Raw genomic sequence first — 25,281 nt, 5'->3', positions numbered from 1 at the left:
GACCAAATCATTTGATGTCTAATTTCTTTCATTTTTAAAATGATGTAGTTTAGAGTAGACAATGCCAAAGTTCCTTAGAGGTCCAAAACTTAAGAAAGATCTTAAGTTTTGTTGCTCCGGACTTTTATTCATTTACTTATTTGTTTTTGGCTTCACTGGGTCTTCATTGTTGCACACAGGCTTTCTCTCGTTGCAGCAAGTGAGGGCTACTCTTTACTGTGGTGTGTGGGCTTTTCATTGTGGTGGCTTCTCTTGTGGAGTATGGGCTTCAGTGTGCACAAGTTTTAGTAGTTGCAGCATTCGGGCTTCAGTAGTTGGGTTCTAGTGCAAGGGCTTAGTAGCTGTGGCGCATGGGCTTAGTTGCCCTGCAGCGTGTGGAATCCTCCCAGACCAGGGGTCAAACCTGTGCAGGCAGGTGGATTTTTAACCAATGGAATACCAGGGAAGTTCGATCAGGACTTCATATGTCTATTAAATCAGTCTAAGTTATCATGAGCTTTTGGGGGCAAATCCCACTCTTGTCTCATAGCAAACTCACAGCCATCTTTTTCACGTAAGTGTTGACAATCTAGTTGTCAGACTTAAATTGTAGACTAGGATTCTTGAATCAAAGTAAGATTTTTTGTTCAATTCATTGCTTATTCGATTTAATGTTAAATTTTGATTCTGTTAACCAGCCACTGTATTAGCTGCCCCACCTCAAGCACTGTTATGTGAGGATTTCATTAGTATGTTCTTTTAAGGATCTCCATAACATTAACAGTTGAACTGAACAGAACCAAAATATAGAGCTCTATTGTTTAGCATCGTGATGATAATGATTCAATTTTCTTTGGTAAGGTGGGCAAAACAATTACAAATCTCTTCAACTATCTTATTAGCTAGCTTATGTTTCTATTTGTCTTCTAGAATACTACAAAAAGCTGTCAAATTCTTTCCTAAATAAAAATATATGATACATAGAGACCTCTGGTTTAACATGACAGATAAAATTCGGCATTTCACCCTATGCCTTTCCAAAAGCCCAGTGAAATGCCAAAAGCAAGAAAACAAAACAAGTAAAATAGGTGGGAAAAAAGCAGACTAGAGATGTCAACATTTTGGAAGTGAGAAGTAAATAAACAGTCAAAATAGTAACTGACTTAGTAGATCTGAGAAAGCTAACATGTATGTACTGCAGAATAATTTAATGTTAAGATTACCTAATCATATTGACAGAAATTTTACAATTCTGTTGGTAACTTGAGAGGAAGAATTAATAAAAGTTATGTATATAATGAAGAAAAATTTTTTTAAATGTCAAATATCAGTTCTTTTTAATTCTAAAGGAAGAAGGAATGTGAATGTACTAGGGAGGAAATACAACAGTGCTCTCTTAGCTCAGCTATGAATGCTATGTCCAAACCATAACACTATAAACGTAGAAAAACGTTTTAACCAAATGTATGACATAAATATATTGGGAGAATGTGAGGAGTGTATATATGTGACTGAGGATGTTAAGTATGAGAAAAATCAATAAACAATATCTAATGTTGGAAAAAAATATTTATAAAAAAGGAGGTATCTAGAGGACATTGTTTACACTTGATGTTAGTCAAAAACCTGAGAAGTAATAGAGGACATTGCTTAAAAAGCTGAAATGCTTAACTGTAGGGATTAGGCTTTTAAAATCAACACATGGTTATTTTCATTAAAATTATATTATAAAAAACATATATCTCCGGATTATCCCCAAAATATACAAGCAGCTCATGCAGCTCAATATCAAAAAAAACAAACAACTCAATCAAAAAATGGGCAGAAGGCCTAAACAGATATTTCCCCAAAGAAAACAAATCGATGGTTAATAGACACATAAAAAAACCGGTCAACATTCTTATCATTAGAGAAAGACAAATCAAAACTACAATGAGGTATCATCTCACACCGGTCAGAACAGCCATCATTAAAAAAAATCTACAAACAATAAATGTTGGAGAGGATGTGAAGAAAAGGGAAACCTCTTGCATTGTTGGTGGCATTGTAAACTGATACAGCTACTATGGAGAACAGTATGGAGATTTCTTAAAAAACTAGAAATAAAACTACCATATGACCCAGCAATCCCACTACTGGGCATATACCCTGAGAAAAATCATTATTCTAAAAGACACATGTACTCCAATATTCATTGCAACACTATTTACAATAGTCAGGATATGGAGGCAACCTAGATGTCCACTGACAGATGAATTGATAGAGGTTATGGTATACATATACAACGGAATATTATTCAGCCATACAAAGGAACAAATTTGAGTCAGTTCTAGTGAGGTGGATGAATCCACAGCCTGTTATATTGTGGAAAACAAATGATACAATTAGTTACATACTTATGAAGTGGGAACCTAAATAATTCTTTTCTGATGGGGAGAAAAATGTTTTGTCAGACTTACAACTTACTGTAACACATACACAAATGTACACACATACATATTTCCAAAGAGATAAAGCACATGGGACAAATACTAACAACTGCTAAATCTAAGTATTATTATGTATACTATCAGATCCTTTTTAATTTTTTGTAAAAATTTGAAAATTTTCTTCATATAAGTTGGGAAAAAATAAAACAAAAATTTAAACAATCTTTTGTACTATATATACAAACCAAGTGCTCATTATGCATCAATCACTGTCTTAGGTGATTATATACATTATCTAAATTTTATCTCCACAGCAAATCTATAAGTAGATATTATTATTACCCTATTCTTATGGAGGAAAAAAAAGAAACTTGGAGGGGCAATCTGACTCCAGGACTCTCTCTTTAAACCACTTGAAGAAGAAAATAATAACAAGACTCTAAAACTTGTTTTGGGGACTAGTGGTCCAGTGGTTAAGACTCTGCCTTCCAATGCCAGGAGTGCAGGTTGGATCCCTGATCGGTGAACTAAGATTCCACATGCCGCAGGGTGTGGCCAAAAATTAAAATAAATAAATAAGTAAATAAATAAAACTTGTTTTTAGTTTGTTGTGCCCACAGACCCTAAAAACGTGCAAATTTATAAGGAAACTTAAACAATGTTGTAAAAGCACAAATAAAACTGCCCCTTACTACCTGTGGGGAACTGGTTCTAGGACCTTCATGGATACTAAAATCTGTGGCTGTGGATGCTCAAGGCCCTTATCTATAATGGTATATATTATTTGCATATAACCACCTAAGTACATCCTCTGTAATACTAGATCTAGATGTCTAGACTACTTATTACATCCAGTACAATGTTAATGCTATGTAAATAGTTGTAAATACAACGTAAATTCTATGTAAAATTCCACATGCACAGGGCAAATTCAAATTTTGCTTTTGGGGAACTTCATGGGACCATTTTTCCCCAGAATATTTTCCACCCCCGGTTGCTGGAACCCACGGAGGAGAGAGCTGTGGACATGGAGGGCTGACTGTGTATCAGTTTTTCTGTTTTGCTGACTGGCTTGGTTCTGGGCTAATATAGGTTGAGTTTCATGTGTTCGAAATGCTAAGATTTTCTAAGAAACTATAAAACTAAACATTTGATTTTACAATGATTTTACTTTCACCTAGAGAAGAAATATTTTTATACCTTGTTTTAGCTTAAGCCTATATTCTTTCACCGGAGAAGGCAATGGCACCCCACTCCAGTACTCTTGCCTGGGAAACCCCATGGACGGAGGAGCCTGGTAGGCTACAGCCCGTGGGGTCGCGAAGAGTCAGACACGACTGAGCGACTTCACTTTCACTTTTCACTTTCATGCACTGGAGAAGGAAATGGCAACCCACTCCAGTGTTCTTGCCTGGAGAATCCCAGGGACGAAGGAGCCTGGTGGGCTGCCGTCTATGGGGTCGCACAGAGTCGGACACAACTAAAGCGACTTAGCAGCAGCATATTCTTTCACATGAATGCTTTCAAAAAAATTTTAACACAACAGAACCACACCTTTTAAACAAAATCTTATTGAAAACTCAATATAAAGGTAACAGAGAGACTTTTTCCTCTCTTACTTTTCCTTTCTCATTCTCTTGTAGGAAATTAAGGGCTCTAAGATTTTGTGGGATGCAATATGAAACCAAATGTTTTATATAATACGCAACTGTAAACTGTAATGATCACAACTACCAAAAACAGAACTGACTGGTAATAGCTGAAGTTACAAATTTCAGTTTAAGTTCATTAGTGATAGTTAAGTAATCCAGATAAGGAAAGAACAATATGCAGAGAAGTTGTCATGTACACCCTATAGTCACAGAAATAAGTGTCTCATTTTAGAAGAGGAGAGTGTGTCACAGGAAAAGCTGCTACCCTCGGACAATTTACCTCTGTCAGAAACATCCTTGTGTTCTAACGTACTTTTGCATATCTCACCAGATACCAAAGATAAAAGAGAACAAAAAAGTCAATTCTTTGTGCCTCCATTTTCTTGTTTGTAAGAAAAAACATTCTTTAACAATATCTTATTTCACAAAGACAGTATAAAAATCATTAGTAAAATTTATATGCCAGACTGTTTAGTCTAAAGGGTCTCCCATAAACATAGGAACATACCTATTAGGATGTGAAATCACCTATCTACTTATTTTTGCAACTAAGAAGGAAAAAAGGCTGTTATCTGTAGACCAGGGATATATATTTTCTAAGTTCTAGAGGAATAGAATAATTTTTAACAAATGTTTATACGATTCTTTCCAGACCTGATTCAGCAAAAGACTCAAAACTTTAAAAAAAAAAAAGGCCACAAAATATTTCCCCATATTGTTTCACAGTAAACAAAAAAAATAACCTGCAGATCTGTTTCCACTCCTTCATAGCCTCCTACATTTTATCCACAATCATCCTTTATCAATCTTCCTTTCTCAAATCTTCAAAATTCCCCTTTCTATTGAGGCAATATACATAGGTAAGACTCCACAGAAATAATCTTTCCATTGAAAAATATGCAAAGGCCACAAAGGATTAAAAGAAGAGATACAAATTAATGTGTAAAGATGTTTAACTTCACCCATGAACACATACAAATTTAACTAGATACCATTTTCCCCTGTCAGACTAGCATAGATGAAAAGATTCTCAATAATGTTCAAGGTTTCTGAAGTAGAGAAACAAATACACACACATACTCACTCACACACACACACTCACACAGAAAGTTAAGGAAAATCAGGGAAATTATCTTTCTGGAAGGCAAATTGACAATACGTAACAAGATCACAAATATGTATGTATTTCTGAAATAGAAAGTACATTTCCAGGACTTATCTTTAGAAAATAGTCGACCAAGTTTGGACTACAAGGACATATTTATTACGATGTTCAGTATAGTATTATTTATAATTTAAAAATAGAAATAATTTATCTGTATATTAAGCCCGGCTTATAAACTACTGTACTGTGTAGACTGTGTCAGTCGTGTCCAACTCTTTGCAATCCCGTGGACTGTAGCTGCCAGGGTCCTCTGCCAATGGAATTCTCCAAGCAAGAATACTGGAGTGTGTTGCTATTTCCTTCTCCATGGGATCTCCCCAACCCAGGGATTGAACCTGGGTCTCCTGCATTGCAGGCAGATTCTTTACCATCTGAGCCACTAGGGAAGTCCAATAAATTACTAACTACAGACATTAAAAATGTATGATCTGTAAACTGACACAAAAGAAGTTCATGCTGTATTAAGTGATTAAAGACAAGTTTATAGCACAGTTTGACTGCGTTTCTAAAATATGTCCTGATAAACATTTTTTAATTCTGGAAAATTAAATTAATTAAACAAAGTTAGTGTTTATCTTTGGAGATGCTTTTAAGTAGAAATTTTTAAAAAAATTTGGGCAACACCAAGGTTTCTTTTTTAAAATATGCCTTTAAAGGCACATTTTTTGCTTTGCTTTTTGTTCATTGCTTTTTTTTTCCTGGTTACAAAATACATGCATTCATAAAAAAAGAAAAGGAAGGAAAAAAGGAATCATCAGAAATATATAAACAGAAGTAAAAAACCAAAGGCTGTAATAATTAGCTTCTTCTGTTTAACCTTAGGGCACAAGGCTGAGCTTAATGCTCCAATCCTCTAGAAATTCTTCTCTTGACTTTTCAACTTCTCTGTTCTTAAGGCTCTCCCTCTTCTAGCATCCCTTAAATGCACCCTCTTTCTTCCACTCACACAGGCTCCACAAACATCATCTCATCACTCATGATTGCATGTTCATTAACACCTACATAGTGATGATTTCTTAATCCCTATCTGAAGCCTAAATTTTTCTATGTCTCAGGGGCATACTTGTGCCTATGTGCTGCAAACTCCTCAAAGTCAATATATTCACCAAGTCTAACTACTTGCCTTCCCCTCCGCCTACTCTGGTCCTGTGTTTCCTATCCCTGGTAACGGTTTCCTCATTCACTTGGTCTTCCCAATCTGGCAAGCTCAGACATCTTTGACCCTTTCCCCTAAAATAACTGGCAAACAAATCCTGCCTATAGTCTACTTCTAAAATTTCTCCCTAATTCATCCCTTCCTCTGCATCTCAGTACCATTTTCAGAGCTAAGGCAGGCCCAGCCATCTCTGACCTGGACTACTTAGGTACCCATTATATGTCATACACATAAAAGGAATTAAGAATATGAATACATATGAGAATATCAATAAAGCAAATTACTACCATCAAGCATATCTTGAAGTAGAGAGAGGAAGGAACATAACTCAAAGTGACAAGTACTACAATGAGAGCAAAAATCCACAAACCTCTTTACCATCTGATCTAATTTTATACTAGGAATTATCTTTCTAGAATACAAACCAGATAATGTCTGGTTTTATAAAACCCTTGATGGTTCTACTCCACTGCCTACAGGATAAAGTCCACATGCTTTAATACCACGCAAACACTTCGCAATCTGGTCCCAACCTATCTTACAGACTCATCTATTACTTTTCTTTCACTTCACATCCCACAACCCAGTCATGTATAACTGTTGCTAAACACTTTCACAGCACATAGAGCTTACACGTTCTGCTGGTGGAGACTCCTTCTTGTGCTCCCCAGTGAAGTCCTATGCTACTCTCAATCAAATAACACGCTTCTGTGAAACCTTCATTAACGTTCTCTGCCAGTGTAGTTTTTACACAATCTACTATAATACTTATCATTTTATGCTGTAATTTGTTTTTCTCTTTCTAGCACTAGCCTGTGGGATTTTTTTCTTAATTGTTGATTTTAAGTTGATTTATAATATTATGTTTGTTTCAGGTATACAGCAAAGTGATTCAGTTATACATACATATATACATTTTTTTCAGATTCTTTTCTTTCATAGGTTATTTCAAAATATTGAATAAAGTTCACTGTTCTATACAGTAAATCCTTATTGATTATTTTATATATAGTGGTGTGTATATATTAATCCCATACTCCTAACTTATCTTTCCCCCCAGATTGTGAGATTCGTAAGAACACCTTGTTATCCTCTGTATCTTTCCCAAAGACTAGCAAGATGGTAAATATTCAAGAAGTGTTCGTTAAATGGATGATATGGTGGAAACAGATTTACAAAGAACCAAAATACACTGATCGTCACCTTTTTGGGGAGGGTTCTCCGTCTGGAATCCAAGAGTCTATCTAAATGTTAAGGCCACTACCCACCATGACCCCCTCCTACCAGAAACCCAAAGATGCTCATGTTCCCCCTGCCCCTCTGCTTCCTATTCATCTGGCTGTCTTTTCATCCATGCCACAAATAACAGCAGCAAATAATACAGATAGAATCCCCTGCCCTCTGAGGGGCTTATATTCAAGTATAAGGAGAGACAATTAACAGGTAAACACATATTAATAAAATAACTTCGGACAGTGATCAACGCAATGAATAAAGTGAAGCAGTCTGATGGGATAGGATGCGGCTGGGGAAAAACGTACTATTTTAAATGGAGGTGGAAAGAAGTCACAGCAGGTATCTCTGAGACAGTAACATGAAAGCTGAGGTCTGAGGAATGAGAAGCAATCAGCTGAGCAAAATTTTGAAGAAAGAATTCTTCAGACATAATTGTAGGTGTAAAAGCTCTGAACCACGAACACACTTGATTATTTGAGGGACAGTGTAGCTAGAGAAAGAAATCAATTTGGAGAAGAAAGCATAGTCCTGTAATGGTAGCCTGGGTGGAGGCCTATCTGCACCTTCCTGAGTTCAGAATTTTCCAGTTTACACCTTCTGTTATCTGCACAGTCCTCTACTTACTAATATCACAGGAAGAGGGCAATGGAATAGAGTATACAGCACACCCTATTGACAGGAAGATATCAAATGATTCTAAACGTTCCTTTTCTTGTTTCTGTCAATAAAAAGTATTCCCAGATACAATGCCCTAATAGTAATGGTCCCAGAGCGAATGAAAACCTCATCGGCACACAAGAATAAAACCACTTGAAAAAGAAAGATGAGTTCTTTCTACTGACTACAAGGCAAGTCAAAATGAGACCCATCATAATTACCCTAGCTTCATTACAGGAAATAAAACACAACACTTTACCAGTCTGAGAATATACATAGGCTACAAATTTATCCTTCGACTTGAATAGATTTTTCCATTTTTGTGTAAACATAGATCACACATACAATACAAATCCAGACTCATGTAACTAAACAAAATACATTTCCAGTTTTCACTGACTAAAATTTTCCTTCATCCTTATAGAAACTAAACAATTTTACGATGTTTTGAGAAAGCATGAATTTATATACATTATAAACTGACTCTCAGAAGTAATTCTGTGGATGTTTATGTCATAATCTATTTAATTCAAGTACTACTGTGTTGCTTGAGCAAAGTCAATCCATTATATAAATGAATAGTCACAAACCTAGCTGCTAAAGCAACTCAACAGTTGATAGGAACTCAAGCAGTGTGAAATTACACATCTTACTCCTATTCTCAGTAGCATCTGCTGGCTTTGCTAACCCGAACATGAACACATCACTAAATATAAAAAGGCTTTCATTATCCTAGTCAGGTCTTAAAATTCCAGGCTGCTAGTCTTCTAGTGGTAAAAATAAATTCATTCTCAGCATCCCTAAATTCAATTCTGCACCCAGTGATCTCTGGCTAATGCAGTGATATTTCCCTGAATCTCTGTATAGGGGAATGAGAAGATTTTTTTCAATTTACTTTTGAAAAATCATCAGAAGTAGCAGAGGTAATCAACAAAAATCATCTTAAGCTCCCATGCTCTGTTCCCTCAGAGGGCAAAGCCTCTTACAATGGGTCTTCGTAACAATATACAGTCTCAACAGTTATGAAAAATAAGAAAACACTTTAGCCTAAAAAAGGATCTGTCACAATCTCTAAGCTGATGACATCACAAATTTATCTTTCATTTCCTCTTCTGCATACACCTAGGGAAGGTCATAAAAAGTGTCTAAATAACCAATGTACCTTATTCCCAATTTCACGTCTTCAAATTGGTTGATTTTATCATTATTCATCATCTCACACATAAATTAATACTCAAAATAAAAAATTCTCTCCTTGGTTGGGAAATAAAAAATTGCAAAGTTTCTCCCTGGAGCTCTAGCTTAGTCCTGATGCTGGAACTTCTAGGAAGGAATGCAAACACAATATCAGTTGGAAAACCTCTCTAAACACTGATGTATCTCCTTGCAGACTAAGTATGGGATCACTGAGTAAGGATTTACTCTTCCTTTACTAGGGGCAGAGTTTGAATTAAAATAAAGCTTTAATAACCCTTCTCAAAATGTGACTCAAGGACCAACAGCATCTCAATCAACTGGGAGTTTGTTAAAAAGATAGAACACAGGGCTCTATCTCTCCAACCAACTAAATCAGAATCTTCATTTTACTGTTACCTGCATGTGATCCCTCCATCATAAAATCTCAGCATTGGCGGAAAATATTAAATCCTATCACATACATAGAGAGACGAACCTTGGCTACCAATAACACCTGACAATGACTATAGTCACCTTCATGAATTCTTCAGTTCTTTTAACAACAGTTCCTCATTACAAGAACATCTTATAAAATTATACACTGCGTGTCTTGAAACACACCAAAGCTTATTACAGCTTCTGCTGTTGCTGTTAGTCTAAACCAATAATAAAAACCAAGTTCTTACCTAATCTGAGCTCTCCAAAGTTCCCACACCCTATCTTCTTGCCAACCCTGAAGTTGGGTCCCACCATAAGAACCCCTGAGGATGTTGAGCCGGATGGTCGGGAACAGTGTTCTCTCCTTTGTGCCATGGGTTTAGTTGTCCGTTGTCTTTCATCCTTTTCCCTACTAGGATGGTCCATGATCCTACACGACAGAGTCTCTGTACGAGTAATTAAATCTGTATACGTCTCTTCAATATAAAAGTATGGCCGAACAAACTGTCGTCAGAGTAAGGTAAGGAGTTCTTTTGGCACCATATTTATGTTTTTATTTCCAGGAGATGAAAAATCATTGATTAGTTCTTGTAGGATACGTAGTCTGTAGACCTCAAGCATAGGAGAACATTGTGTAACCTAGGTAAAAATCAAAGAAGCATACAGTTAAAACTTGCATTTTAAAAACAAATTAAGAGCGTTACCACTAACTAGAATGGATCCTATCCAAAACTATGCAAAGCGGATAGCTTCCTGAAATGGACTTTGGTTTTATATCCTCCAAAAGTTTAGCCGTCTGGACTAGTAATTTACCTGGTAAAACACACTCAGTATGCTACAGACCATGGCAATTAAGGGAACACACAACCCTTTAACGTAAAACGCTTTCTTCTGGTGTTGTTCATATTACTCAAAGGAAAGTTGTTTGTTGGCTTTTTCATCACTGGCTAACAAAACTTTGGTGGGGTTCCACTAAGTTAAATAAACTGAAGGCAATTAAAAGCTCTTCTTTTTAATTTGGACAGAATCTATCAGAAATGAACCCACTCTCTACCCACTGTCTCCCTCCTCCATCCCCACCATTTATCAAGCACTGACAGCAATCACAAAATCCAAAACAAGTTACTGATTAACACTGTGCGTGAATGTGCGTGCTCCATCGCTCACTTGTGTCTGACTCTTTGTGACCTCATGGACTGCAGCCCAGCAGGCTCCTCTGTTCATGGACTTTTTCAGGCAAGAATATTAGAGTTGGGTTGCCATTTGCTTCTCCAAGGGATCATTTCAATCCAGGGATCGAACCTATGTCTCCTGCATCTCCTGCATAGGCAGGTGGATTCTTTACCACTGAGCCACCTGGGAAGCCCAAAACAACTAACACCTCCAGAGGCACCACTTCTATAAAGGCCTTTCCAAAACCCTAGTGCCACAAAGTAGTCCAACACTAAATCTCTGGAAAGCTCAACTTTTGGTCTAGTTTTCATTGTGGACTGAGTATAAATGACAGAGTGTCTGAAGTAGATCCTTTGCACAACCTCCAAGTGAAAATAAATTTGAGAAACAAAAAAATCTTAAAACTCATCCATTTCAGAACTCTCCAGTTTCTCAATTCAGGACTAAGCCCAAGACAAAGTTTACAATGAGGTAATTTCAACACTAATTTTTGAAAATCTAGGTGATTTTCCTTAATAAAAGAATATTCTGTCCTCACAGAACATTGTGTCACAGCAATCACAGACTAAACACATACTTTTATTTCACTTTCATTAAAGACTTACCTTAAAATTTTAAGGAAGAAGAGAATTAGAACTGCTTGGTTATTACTACATGTAATACAAGAAAGTAAGTAGGTCTAGACTGTATAAGCTTCTTACAGACACCATTAATTCCCTAGTACAGGAACAGGCACAAACCTGTGAGCTGAATTTACAAATGGGCACATGATCCCAGAACACAATGTTTACTTCATTATAGTAGTTAAACTGTTTATTTTCATCTTTTCTGTTTTTCTTTCCATTATTAATACTGCATAATGACTTTATGCTTCTGTAATGCTAATAATCATTAAAATGTATTTCCCCAAATTCAGGAAATAATATGTCTACTTTCATAACATATATTCTGTTAAGGTAAAAAAGCAGAGTGGTAAGAATAGGTCAACAATTACTGGGCTTCCTACATGAAAAACATTATGAATTTATATTTCTTATTACTTTCTCTTATTACAACTTAATCTAATAGCCTTCAATTATTTCTGTTGTCTACCCAAGGTCCCTCAAACAAGATGAGTCAAGAAAGGGAAATGGGGAGGTCCAGTTGTTAAGACTTGGTGATTTCACTGCCAAGGGCGTGGGTTCAATTCCTGGTTGGGGAACTAAGATCCCGCAATCCTTGCAATGTGACCAAAAAAAAAAAAGAGAGAGAGAGAGAAACACAATTTGAGATGTTTTATTTAAACAGTCCCATCTTAACAGGTGGTCATGTGTCTATCCATGAAAAACTGTCAGGCTATATATACTCTCTTCCCTTATATCATACATTTTTCTGAGAACAGGTAAATGGTGTTTTAGCCTGTCCAGACACTTTTGACCATCGAACTAATCCCCTAAAGCTTCATCAATTATCAGTAGTATAATAGTCTCATTTGTAAGATTTGGAAAACTGTACTACCTTGTCTATTACTCTTTGTATTTTTCATTTGTGTTCACTTTTTCCCCTGATTTAGAGCTTGTTATTTTGGATTCTCATATACTGCTACTGCTACTGCTAAGTCGCTTCAGTTGTGTCCGACTCTGTGCGAACCCATAGACGCCAGACCACCAGGCTCCGCCGTCCCTGGGACTCTCCAGGCAAGAACACTGGAGTGGGTTGCCATTTCCTTCTCCAGTGCATGAAAGTGAAAAGAGAAAGTGAAGTCGCTCAGTCATGTCCGACTCTTCACAACCCCATGGACTGCAGCCTACCAGGCTCCTCCATCCATGGGATCTTCCAGGCAAGACTACTAGAGTGGGTTGCCATTGCCTTCTCCGTCTCATATACTGGCATTGTCAAAAATGAGGAACATATTTAAATTTTAAAGTCAACACACACACATTCTTTGTTGATAGTCATGATAGGACTTTGTTAAGCTTCTAAATCTCTCTCTCCTGATATAATTTACAGATAGATTGTTTATGAGTGTAGCTGGATCATATGGTAAGGATATGTTTAAAGAATCTCCAAAGTGACCAGACTCTCTTTTCTACCATTCCTTCATTAATACAAGTTGGCTTTGGTCCTAATGCTTGCAGCCTCCTGGTCACAAATTTCAGGTATCACTTCCCGTATCAGTGTCCAAAACAGAAATGAAAGAGCAATAGCAAGATTTTCTCATCATGTATCTCTTTTTTGGTAAAGATGAAAATTCTTTGCAGAGCCCCAGCAAAATTCCCCTTGTGTAGAAAGTTGCCAACAAAAAGTGCCTGCAACAAATCTGAAATTCCCACTGTAAGCTCCTTAAAGAATGAGATCAAAGCCTAATATGATGTTTAGAACATGGGATAAATTTTAAGGGCAGTATGGGTTTCCCTGGTGGCTCAGATGGTAAAGAATCTGCCTGCAGTGTGGGAGACCTGGGTTCGATCCCTGGGTCGGGAAGATCCCCTAGAGGAGGGCACGGCAACCTACTCCAGTACTCTTGCCTAGAGAATCCCCGAGGACAGAGGAGCCTGGCAGGCTGCAGTCCATGCAAAGAGTTGGACATGACTGAACAATTATCTATCTATCTATCTATCTATATCTCACACCCAAAGAAAGTATTCAGTAAACATTCAGTAAAAATGACATCTGCACACGTGAATGTGCTTGCATGTGTGCTTATAAAAACTATCAAAAATAATATGACAATTTTAAAAAGTATACTACAATTTAAGTAAAAACAAAATGCTTATACTCATTCTAACATTTTTTTTAAGGGACACCAATAAGAATCTCACTTTAAATTATCCTAATGAATGATCAAAATCATTTTATTTAACCAAAATACATTATGGGAGTGCTATTACTGAAGGGAAGAACCAAGTTTACAGATTCTCACTTCGGTTATTTTTTTCTTTTTTCCAGGAGAAGGAAGAATTTATTACTTGCAGCAAGTAAGAAGAACACTGAAGATCTTTCTCAAAGAAATGTCTTGGTTCTGGTATTAATTTTTCTTTTGTCCACAAATTCCAATTATTAACTTCTCCATTCTTACTATTCCAACCCTCACTGATATATTCCCATCTGATAATTATGTTTTCCAATTTTATTGCTATACAACTGACACACATTAGTCATATATTAGTATTAGTTTACAGTATACAACATGATTAGATACAGGAATGTATTACAAAATGATTATCAGAAGAAGTTAGCATCCATCACCAGACAGATTCAACTTTTTCCTTACAATGAGAACTTTAAAAATCTACTCTCTTAGCAACTTTGATACATACAACACAGTATTGTTAACCACAGATCCCATGCTGTACCCACCCCAGAAATTATTTATCTTGTAACTGAAAGCTTGTATCTTTTAATTTACCTTCAGCATTTTGCACCCCCCTTCCCCTACCCTCATCTCTGGCTACACCAGTCTGTTTTCCTTTTCTACTATTCCGCAGATAAGATCACACAGTATTTGTATTTAGCTGTTTGATTTATTTCATTGAGCATAATGCCATACTGTTGCAAATGACAGGATTTCATTTTTATGGCTGAATAATATTCTTCTCTCTCTGTGTTATTGTTGTTGTTTAGTCACTAAGTCATGTCCGACTCCTTTGTGACCCCATGGACTGTGGCTCACAAGGCTCCTCTGTCCATGAGATTTCCCAGGCAAGAATATTGGAGTGGATTGCCATTTCCTTCTCCAGGGGATCTTCCTGACCCAGGGATTAAACCCACGTCTCCTGCACTGCAGGTGGATTCTTTACCACCGAGCTATCTGGGAAGCCCCTGTATGTATATTAGGCAGGTGGTTATTCATTTATCTGTTGACAGTCACGCAAGCTGTTTCTATGTCCTGGCTACTGTAAATAATGCTGCAAATAACATGGGGGTACAGCAGGTATGTCTTCAAGATAATGATTTTCTTTCCATTGGATATATACTGAACAGAAAGTGAAAGTCGCTCAGTCGTGTCCGACTCTTTGCAAGCCCATGGACTATACAGTCCATGGAATTCTCCAGGCCAGAATACTCGAGTGGGTAGCCGTTCCCTTCTCTTTACCAGCAGAGCTACCAGAGAAGCCCTATACCCAACAGTGGAACCTTCGTACTGCTTACCACAGTGGCCACACTAATTTACATTACCGTCGACAGCACATAAAGGTTCACTTTTCTCTACAGTCTTGCCAACACTTATCTCTTGCATTTCTGAGGACAGCTATAATGGGTATGAAGTGATATCATATTGTGGATTTGACTTGCCTTTTCCTAATGATTAGTGACGTTGAGCTTCTTTTCAACATGATGCCGGCCATTTGTATGTCTCCTTTGAAAAAATGTCTATTCAGTTCCTCTGCCCATTTTAAAATCTGATTTTCTTCCCTGAGTTGTATGAGCTTTTTAAAAATGTATTTTAGATATTAATCCCTTATCAGATACTTGATTTACAAATATTTTCTCCCATTCTATAGGTTGACTTGTCACTTTTTAAAAAATGTTTATTTATTTTTGGCTGTGTTGGGTCTTAGTTGTGGCATGTGAGATCCAGGGCATGTAGGCTCTGTAGTTGTGGCATGCGGGTTCAGTATTTGAAACAAGCAGGCTTAGTTGCCCCATGGCATGTGGGATCTTAGTTCCCTGATGAAGAAATAAACCTGCATCCCCAGCATTGGAAGATGGATACTAAACCACTGAACCACCAGGGAAGTATCGACTCTTCATTTTATTGATGGATCTCTTTGCTTTTTAGTTTGATATAATCCAGCTTGTTTCTTTTTGCTTTTGTGGCATTTGCTTTAGGTGTCAAATCCAAAAAAAAAATCACTGCTAAGACCAATGTTAAGGTGCTTATGCACTGTTTTCTTTTAGGAGTTTTATGGTTTCAGATCTTATCAAATCTGTAATCTATTTTTTAAAAATCTTTTGGCCATGCTGCGTGGCATGTGGATCTTATCTCCCCAACCAGGGGTTGAACCTGTGTCCCCTGCATTGGAAATGTGGGCTCTTAACCACTGGACCACTAGGGAAGTCCCTCAAGTCTATAATCCATTTTGAGTTTATGTTAAACCCTGTGTATGGTTTAAGACAGGGGTCCAGTTTTCCCACTACCACTTATTGAAAAGACTATCCTGTTTCCATTGTATATCTGTGGCTCCCTTGTTGGAAATTAATTGGCCATATATGCATAGGTTTACCTCTGGGATCTCTATCCTGTGCCTTTGATCTATGTGTCTGATTTTATACTAATACCACCATACTGTTTTGATCACTATAACTTCTGTATTATAATTTGAAGTCAGGAAATGTGATACTTCCAATTTTGTTGTTCCTTCTCAAGATTGCTTTAATTCTTTGGGCTCTTTTGTGTTTCATACAAACTTTGGGATTGATTTTTTTCTTTCTGTGAAAAATATCGTTGGAATTTTGATAAGGACTGCATGGAATCACATAGTATGAACAATTTAACAATATTAATTCTTCCAATTCATGAGTACAAAATATCTTTCCATTCATTTGTACGTGTCTCAGTTTCTTTCAATGTCTTATAGTTTTCAATGTACAGATCTTTCACTTCGCTGATCAAATTTATTCCTAGGTAGTATTTATTATTTTGATGTACTCATCAGTATCAGAGTCAGTTCAGTCTCAGTCGTTTCAGACTCTTTGCAACCCTGCAGCACGCCAGGCCTCCCTGTCCATCACCAAATCCTGGAGCCTACCCAAACTCATGTCCATTGAGTCGGTGATGCTATCCAACCATCTCATCCTCTCTCTTCCCCTTCTCCTACTGTTCTCAATCTTTCCCAGCATCAGGGTCTTTTCCAATGAGTCAGCTCTTCACATCAGGTGGCCAAAGTATTGGAGTTTCAGCTTCAACATCAGTCCTTCCAACGAACACCCAGGGCTGATCTCCTTTAGGATGGACTGGTTGGATCTCCTTGCAGTCCAAGGGACTCTCAAGAGACTTCTCCAACACCACAGTTCAAAAGCATCAATTCTTCAGTGCTCAGCTTTCTTTATAGTCCAACTCTCACATCCATACATGACCACTGGAAAAACCAGAGCCTTGACTAGACAGACCTTTGTTGGCAAAGTAATGTCTCTGCTTTTTAATATGCTGTCTAGGTTGGTCATAACTTTTCTTCCAAGGAGTAAGCATCTTTTAATTTAATGGCTGCAATCACCATCTGCAGTGATTTTAGAGCAAAGAAAAATAAAATCAGCCACTGTTTCCCCATCAATTTGCCATGAAGTGATGGGACTGGATGCCATGATCTTAGTTTTCTGAATGTTGAGCTTTAAGCCAACTTTTTCACTCTCCTCTTTCACTTTCATCAAGAGGCTCTTTAGTTCTTCTTCACTTTTTGCCATAAGGGTGGTGTCATCTGTATATCTAAGGTTATTGATATTTCTCCCGGGAATCTTGATTCCAGCTTGTGCTTCATCCAGCCCAGCATTTCTCATGATATACTCTGCATGTAAGTTAAATCCTTTTCCTATTTGATATACTCATAGATTGGATTTTAAAAATTCTTCAGATAGTTCATCACTGAAACCCAATAGACTTTTGCATACTAATTTTGTATGTATCCTGCAACTTTACTGAATTTGTCAATTAGTTCCGACAGTCTTTTGGTGGTATCTTTACGGTTTTCTATATGTAGTACTGTGTCACTTGAAAACAGTGACAGTTTTACTTCTTCCTTTCCAATTGGGAAGGCTTTGAGAGTTCCCTGGTGGTCTAGTGGTTAGGACCTGGGCTTTTACTGCTGTGGCCCAGGTTCAATCCCTGATCAAGGAATTGAGATCCCATAAGTTGTGCACCACAGCCAAAAAAAGAGAAAAAAACAGCAGCAGCCTTTTATTTCTTTTTCTTGCCTAATTGCTCTGGCTAGGCCTTCTAATATTAACTTATGCTGATTTCTCTTCTGATTTTTCCTGTTTAGTAGCTTGTTGTTTAATCTCAAGGTATTTCTGAATTATCCAGTTGGCTTCTTGCAACTGACTTCTAATTTCATACCACTGTGGTCAGAAAAGATGCTTAATATAATTTCAATCTTCTTAGTTGAGGGTGTGTCAAGATCTGCTAGTGACCCAAAGAGAGGATCTCAGTCAGCACCTAGATGCAGGCTGACTAGAAGCTGGACCCTCCACAGCAGCCTTTAAAGTATGTAGGTAGATCTTTCAGGGAGAGACTGGGGACTGGGCTTTTTAGTCAGCTCCCTCAGAGCTAGTTAGCAGATGGTTAGGTAAGAGCTGTTTCTTTGTTATAGTCCTGTGGGACCCATGAATGCAAGTGAAACAGGGATGTATCCCCTAAGATGCAGCCACAAGAGCCAGGACAACAGATGAGTGTACAACTCATAACAGAGAGACACCAGTAACATGGAGTGGACCAGAAGGAGAACGTGGAAGTGATATCTGCCAGCCTCTCAAGTCTCTATAGAGCACTGTGGTCTGTCCCTAGATGTGTGGTGAATTAGAAGCTTGACTCTTACGCAGCAGTACTTTGAATATGCTAATAGTCCTCCTTCAGGGAAAGACTGGGAGACGGGTATTTCTGTCTTCTGTCTCTGCACTGAATTCTGGGGGACAGCCATGGCAAGAACTATTAAGAATTATTTCCCTGTTTGCTATAGTCTTCAGGGTCCCAGAGACACAAGCTTCACTGGTTTTCAGGGCCAGGTGTTTTGGGGGCCATCCTTCAGGTCAAAGACTAAAATGCTGGGGTGCTACAGGTTGGGTCCAACCCCTTCAAGCCTCACAAGCTGAGAGTTTTAAGTTCTCTCCTGACTGTGTGTTGCTGTGCTGGGTGTGGGGTTTCTGGAAAGAGTTTATCTCAGTTTTTCTGATTCTTTTTGCCATGGGTTTTTCCTCATTTGCCCAATGTGCAGGAATTACTCATCAGTTTCTGGATTCCTTTCAGAGGGAATTCTTCTGTGTACAGCTCTAAGATTTAGTGTCTTTGGGAAGATGAGTTCAGAAGCCTCCTATGTTACCATCTCACACTGGAACCAAGGCCAAGCCCACCTGACAAGTTTCACTCCTTCAGTATCTCACAATTTTTCATATCTCCCCACTTAGAAAAATTTTTTTACTACCATTTAAAAAACAAACTCACATCCAGTTATTTTGTGAGCATTGGCAAACTGCTCTAATTATTATATGAAATTAATAATTATTATTCTAATTATTATATGATTCTAATTATTATATGAAAAAGCAAAGACCCAGAATAGCCAACATACTATTGAAAGAAAAGAACAAAGTCAAAAGACAGACACTACTCAACTTCAAGACTCATTATAAAGCTATAATGATCACTAATCAGTGTTGTATTGGAAAAAAGAAAAGACAAATAAATCAATGAAATAGAATGGAAAGCCCAAATCAAATACACACAAATATAGTCAAACTGTTCTCTGACAAAGGACCAAACGCAATTCAGTGGAGGACTGTCTTTTCAACAACTAGTGCTGGAACAAATGGATGCTACATGTAAAAAAGTGAATTGAGATACAGATTTTACCTGTCACAAAAATTAACTCAAATCACAGAGCCAAACATAAAACACAAAACTATGAAACTACTAGAAGATACTACAGAAAAATATCTAAGTGACCATGGGCTTGGCAATGATTTCTTAAATACACCAATAAAAGTGTGATCTATTAAAAAAAAAAAGTGTGATCTATGAAAAAGAAGATTGATAAGTCGAACTTAATAAAAACTAAAAACTTCTGTTTTGCAAAGTGATGCTAAAGAAAATGAAAAGACAAGCTATAGACTGGCAGAACTATTCACAAAACACATAACTGAAAAGAGACTGTTATCCAAAATACACAAAAAACTCTTAAAGCAATAAGAAACACTCTATTTCAAAAAAGGGCAAAAGATTAACAGATACCTCACCAAAGATAGACAGATCACAAATGAGTATACGAAAAAGATGCTCAACATAATACACTATTATGGAATTATCTCACAACAAGTTAAAATGAGATACCACTACAAACTTCTTAGAATGATGAAACCCCCAAACACTGACAACACCAAACCCAGGTGCAACAAGAGGAACTCTTGTTCACTGCTAATGGGAATGCCAAATGATACAGCCACTTGGAAGGCAGTTTGGCAGTTTCTCACAAAACTAAACATACTTTCACTATATGATCCAGCAATCCTAGGTCTTTATTCAAATGAACTAACAACTTAAATCCATACAAAAGCTTTCTCATGAAAGTTTACAGTTGCTTTATTTGAAACTGCTAAAAACTGGAAGCAATCAAGATGTATTTCAATAGGTGAGTGGATAAATAGACTGTGGTATAACTACAGACTGTGGTATAACTGTGGTATAACTATAATGGAATATTATTCAGTGATAAAAACAAATGAGGTGTCCAGCCACAAAAGGACACAGAGGAAACTTGAATGCATATTGCTAAGTGAAGGAAGCCAATCTGAAACGAATACATATATTCCAACTATATGACATTCTGAAAAAGGAAAAACTATTGAGATTGTAAAAAATATATCAGTAGTTGTCAAGGATTAGTGGGGTGGAGGGATGAACAGGTGAACTGCAGAGGATTTTCAGTGCAATAGTAACACTTTGTACGATACTGTAGTGATAGACACATGTCATTATGTGGTTGTAAAAACCCATGTAACACACAACACAGGACTGGACCCTAATACAAACTATGGATTTTAGTTAATAAAAATAAATCCATACTGACTAATCAGGTATAACAGTTGTATGTGTAACACTAATGCAAGCGAAAAATACTTACTAAATAGGAAAAATGGGAAGGGGGTATTGTGAGGGAGTATATAGAAATTCTCTGTATTTTCTGCTTTCAATTTTTAAGTAAACCTAAAATTGTGCCTAAAAATATAGTCTTTAAAATAATAATAATTCCATCTAAAAAAGCATCAAGAAAACTAAAAGTACTTATGAACATATTTTATACAATGCACAAAATTTATGTTCAAAACTATAATATACTATAGAAATAAAGATCTGAATAAATAGATATACTGTGTTTACAGATTGGAAGACTCAATATATTGATAGTTGTGATGTTAATTTTCCCCAAACTGACAGATTTAATGCAATCCATACAAAAATCACTACGGAATTTTTATACATATTAACAAGTTGATTAAAAAGTATTTATAGAAAAGAAAATGACTGAGAATAGCCAAATCACTCTTTTAAATACACACACACACACAATATACAAGGACAAATATGGCATGATTCCACTCATATAGAGATATCTAGAGTTGTCAAAATTACAGGAACAGAAAGCAGTGAAGGGCTAAAAGAGAGTTGTTGTTTGATGGGTACAGAGCTTCAGTTCTGCAAGATGAAAAAGAGAGGATGTGTTCCACAGCAATGTGAATATAGTTAACACTACTGAACTATACACTTAAAAATAGGTAAGAGGATACATTTGTGTTATGTGTTTTTCCCACAATTAAAATTTTTTTTTTAATTTGGAAGACACATTTTAAACCTACAGTCATTGAGACACATGTGGTACTCAAAATATAAAGTTCAATAACAATCCTCTCCTCTTTGAAGGAAAAGTAGAAATTAAATGCAAGGGGACACTAAGAAACTTTCTTGGCTGTTGAATATCCACCGTTACACTTATCAAAACTCAATCCAAGAGTTCACTCAAGATCTGTGTATTTCATTACATGTAACTCAAAATGTAAAATGTGCAGATTCACGGAGTGGGAAAGGAACAAGGGACCCCGTACAGGGTGTAAGACCCTGAAAATGGTGAGGAGCCCAGCATGGAAGTCCTAGGTCCTCACCCAGCATGGTACGCTGGAGCACAGTCAAGGTGAAGCCATCTTCATCTATGTGGAAGAGGCAGTCTGGCATGGAGTGGCAGAACCCAAGTGAAGTGAGGAGTGAGTGGAGGTGGCTATGGGAGATCAGTCACATACAGGCAGATTGATCAAATAAGTAAACATATTGAACAATGACAGGTTTTTCACTGTAGAGAAAAGAATTACAAAAATGGAAAGGGAAAAAACTAGAATGAACTGGGTGGTATTGAACTGGCATTGGAAGTATCAATGTAAACTCATGATATTATATATACATATATACGTATGTTACTGTTTAGTCACTAAGTTCTGTCTGACTCGTTTGCGACCCCATGGATTGTAGCTCACCAGGCTCCTCTGTCCATGGGATTTCCCAGGCAAGAATACTGGAGTGAGTTGCCATTTCCTTCTCCAGGGGATCTTCCTGACTGAGGGATCAAACCCAGGTCGCCTGCATTACAAGCAGATTCTTTACCACTGAGTCACCAGGGAAGCCCCATACATACATATACTTGACAAACAAACACAGCAATAAAATAATTATGAGCTCTATCTACTATCAGGGCCTGAGAGGAACAACACTCAATAGCATGAGCACATCTGGCACCCAGATTTTGGTTTTAAAACCATTCTCAAGGATCCAGAGTTCCTCAGAAATGGCGGATTCCAGACCTAAGGCAGTGGAGTACAAGATAAGCCTAGAAAATTGAGGTAAGGAAGTGATCAATGAATGATGGGGACATGTCAAAAGGACACAAGGGACACATAGGGATTCATAGTGGCCAAATATGAACAACAAAATAAATTACACTCAGGCCTCCCTAATGGTCCAGTGGTTAAGAATCTTCCTGCCAATGCAGGGGAAAGTGAAGAAAATGTTAGTCACTCAGTCATGTCTGACTCTCGGTGACCCCATGGACTGTAGCCCACCAGGTGCCTCTGTCCATTGGATTTTCCAGGCAAGTATACTGGAGTGGGTTGTCATTCCCTTCTCCAGGGGATGTTCCTGACCCAAGGATTGAACCTGGGTCTCCTGCATGGCAGGGAGATTCTTTAACCATCTGAGCCACCTGGGAAGCCCCAAAATTTATTTATTTGGCTGCAACAGGCAGTTGTGGCATGTGGGATCTAGTTCCCTAACCAAGGATCAAACCCTGGCCCCCTGCATTGGGAGTGCAGAGTCTTAACCACTGGATCACCAGGGAAGTCAATATCCATATCAAGATTTCCCTGATGGGCTAGTGGTTAAGAATCTGCTTTGCAGTGCAAGGGACATGGATTCAATCCCTGGTCAGGGAACTAGATCTCACATGCTGAGGAGAAACTAAGTCCATGTGCCATGGGTTCAATTTCTACTCCGGGATGATCCCACAAGCCGCAAGGCAGCTAAGCCCATTTGCTACAACTACTGAGCCAGTGCTCCAGAGCCCTTGGGCCACAACTACTGAGCACACAGACTGCAACAACTGAAACCTGCGCATCCTAGGTCTGTGCTCAGCAACAAGAGAAGCCACCACAACGAGAAGCTGGGGTGCCACAATGAAGAGTAGCCCACACTCACCACAGCTAGAGGAAAGCCACACACAGCAACAAAGACCCAACACAGCCAAAAAGAAAGAAAGAAATCTTTACAAAATGAAAAAAAATCACAGTAACAGATTATAACACACCGAATAAACTAATGAACCAGGAATTTATATGGATATAATTGAATACATTAAAACCCTGAATATGATTTGACCATACTATACTGTTAAGAACATCCACTGAGTATTATTTTTAATATCAAAAAACTAGAGTCAACTTAAATTCCCATGATTAGAATGGTTAAAAAAATAGTATCTCCATATATGGAATAGTATAAGCTACTGGAAAGAAAAAAAGGTAGATTTACTATGTGCTCGGTTTGGAAAGAAAACCAAATACGGTGTGATAGGGGAAAAAAAGGTTTGTTGCACAATCATATGTATAGTATGACCCCACTTTTTTAAAAAAACAGTTAAAATCCTTTTGCAATCTCTCATGTGAATACAGTTTGTGTGTATTTAGAAAGAAATCTGATAGGATACATAAGAAACTGAAACCAGTTAATCTCTGAAGAGCACATTTAAAGGGCAAACAATGAAATTTTAAATTTTTACATCTCTGCATTCTAAATAATTTTAAACAAGCATGTACTACTTCAGTTATTTAAATTTCTATCTTGCTATTTCACAGAAACAAAAAGTCCTATGATGAAAATTCCCTGGATTTTCTAAACACCAAACCTTCTTCCTGTCTCATACAGGAGAGGTGGCCCTCCTGCCCAAGTCAAATCACTTCTACAAACTTTACTGTATTATTGCTCTCTCCTCGTAACTTTATCCTTCTCTGTTGACTTCCTGTAATGAGCATTAAACATGTTCACAACCTTACCATTAAAAACACAAGCTCTAACACCCATCCCTTGATCACTATTTCCTGTCTGGCAGCCATTCTGTCTCTCCCCACAGGCCCTTCACAACCAAACTGAAGAGCTGTCCTCACTAGATGCTTCTGTTTCCTCTTTCCTGAACTCACTGCAGTAAGGTTTTTAATCCCATCCCTCCAAACCACTGATCTCCTTCTCCTCACCCAGGTAAACCACATCCTTGAGGAAAAATCCAAGAAACACGTTTTAGTCCTCTTCTTATTCTCCTGACCCCGACAGCCTTTTGGTCTTTCTTAAAATATTCTTTCCCCTTTGGGTTCGCGCTGCCACGGTCTCCCAGGCTTCCTCCTGTCTCTCACTGCTCCTTCTTACTCAGCTTGTCCCTAACTGTTTCATTTCCTGCCAATACTAGCACAAGCCTACCTCTTTTCTCACTCAAAACCACTCCCATGGCGTTTAGTCATGTATTCTTTCAAAAAATATTTAGTAAGTGTCCATTATACAAAAGACACTGTTCCCAAGTACTACAGTTATTGTTCAAAGCACTCCTACATGTTCATTTATATGCTGATGAATCTTCATTTGTATTTCCAGCTAACACCCTTCTCCTATGTTTGAGATGTATATACTCAGGGGTATATTTTTCTACCTCACCATAGAAAATTCAGATACCTCAATTTCAATAGTCCAAATTAAGCTCATCTTCTCTTGGTTCCCACTCCTCCCCATCCCTCTCCTCCCCAAGAAAATGTCAAACCTACTTTCTTCTCTTGGGTTCTTTCTTCAATGAATACTATACTATCCATCTACCCAGTGACCTCAACAAGACACAGAGGAATTTTAGCTCTTAAATAACACTCAAATCTCTAAGCTTTCCTCTATCTTCATTAGTATCACTCTGGAAAGAAACCATTCTCCCACAGGAATGAAACAAACTCTCAACTGAT

General features: G+C 37.6%; 1 protein-coding gene across 50 annotated transcripts in view; it reads right to left on the bottom strand.

Moving 5' to 3' along the window:
* The window catches only part of CSNK1G1 (casein kinase 1 gamma 1), a 165,457-nt gene that overhangs the window by 98,264 nt on the left and 41,912 nt on the right, over positions 1 to 25,281 (bottom strand). For 48 of the 50 annotated variants that reach the window (XR_014058837.1, XR_014058835.1, XR_014058836.1 and 45 more), the window contains one exon: positions 10,137 to 10,527. Coding sequence is in view for 46 of the 50 variants with exons in the window: in XM_081507406.1 (XP_081363532.1) it covers positions 10,137 to 10,314 (178 nt within the window). In the remaining 4 variants the exon portion in view is untranslated. Of the gene's footprint in view, positions 1 to 10,136; positions 10,528 to 22,272; positions 22,376 to 25,281 lie in introns of those variants that run through there. The other 2 variants (XM_081507407.1, XM_081507395.1) reach the window with 1 other exon arrangement.

Source organism: Giraffa tippelskirchi, chromosome 7 (assembly GCF_054371585.1).
Source record: "Giraffa tippelskirchi isolate mGirTip1 chromosome 7, T2T-mGirTip1v1.2.pri, whole genome shotgun sequence".
Classification (NCBI taxonomy): domain Eukaryota; kingdom Metazoa; phylum Chordata; class Mammalia; order Artiodactyla; family Giraffidae; genus Giraffa; species Giraffa tippelskirchi.
The sequence above is the reverse complement of the archived record's forward strand: the minus strand, read 5'-3'. Positions and strand labels throughout refer to the sequence as shown.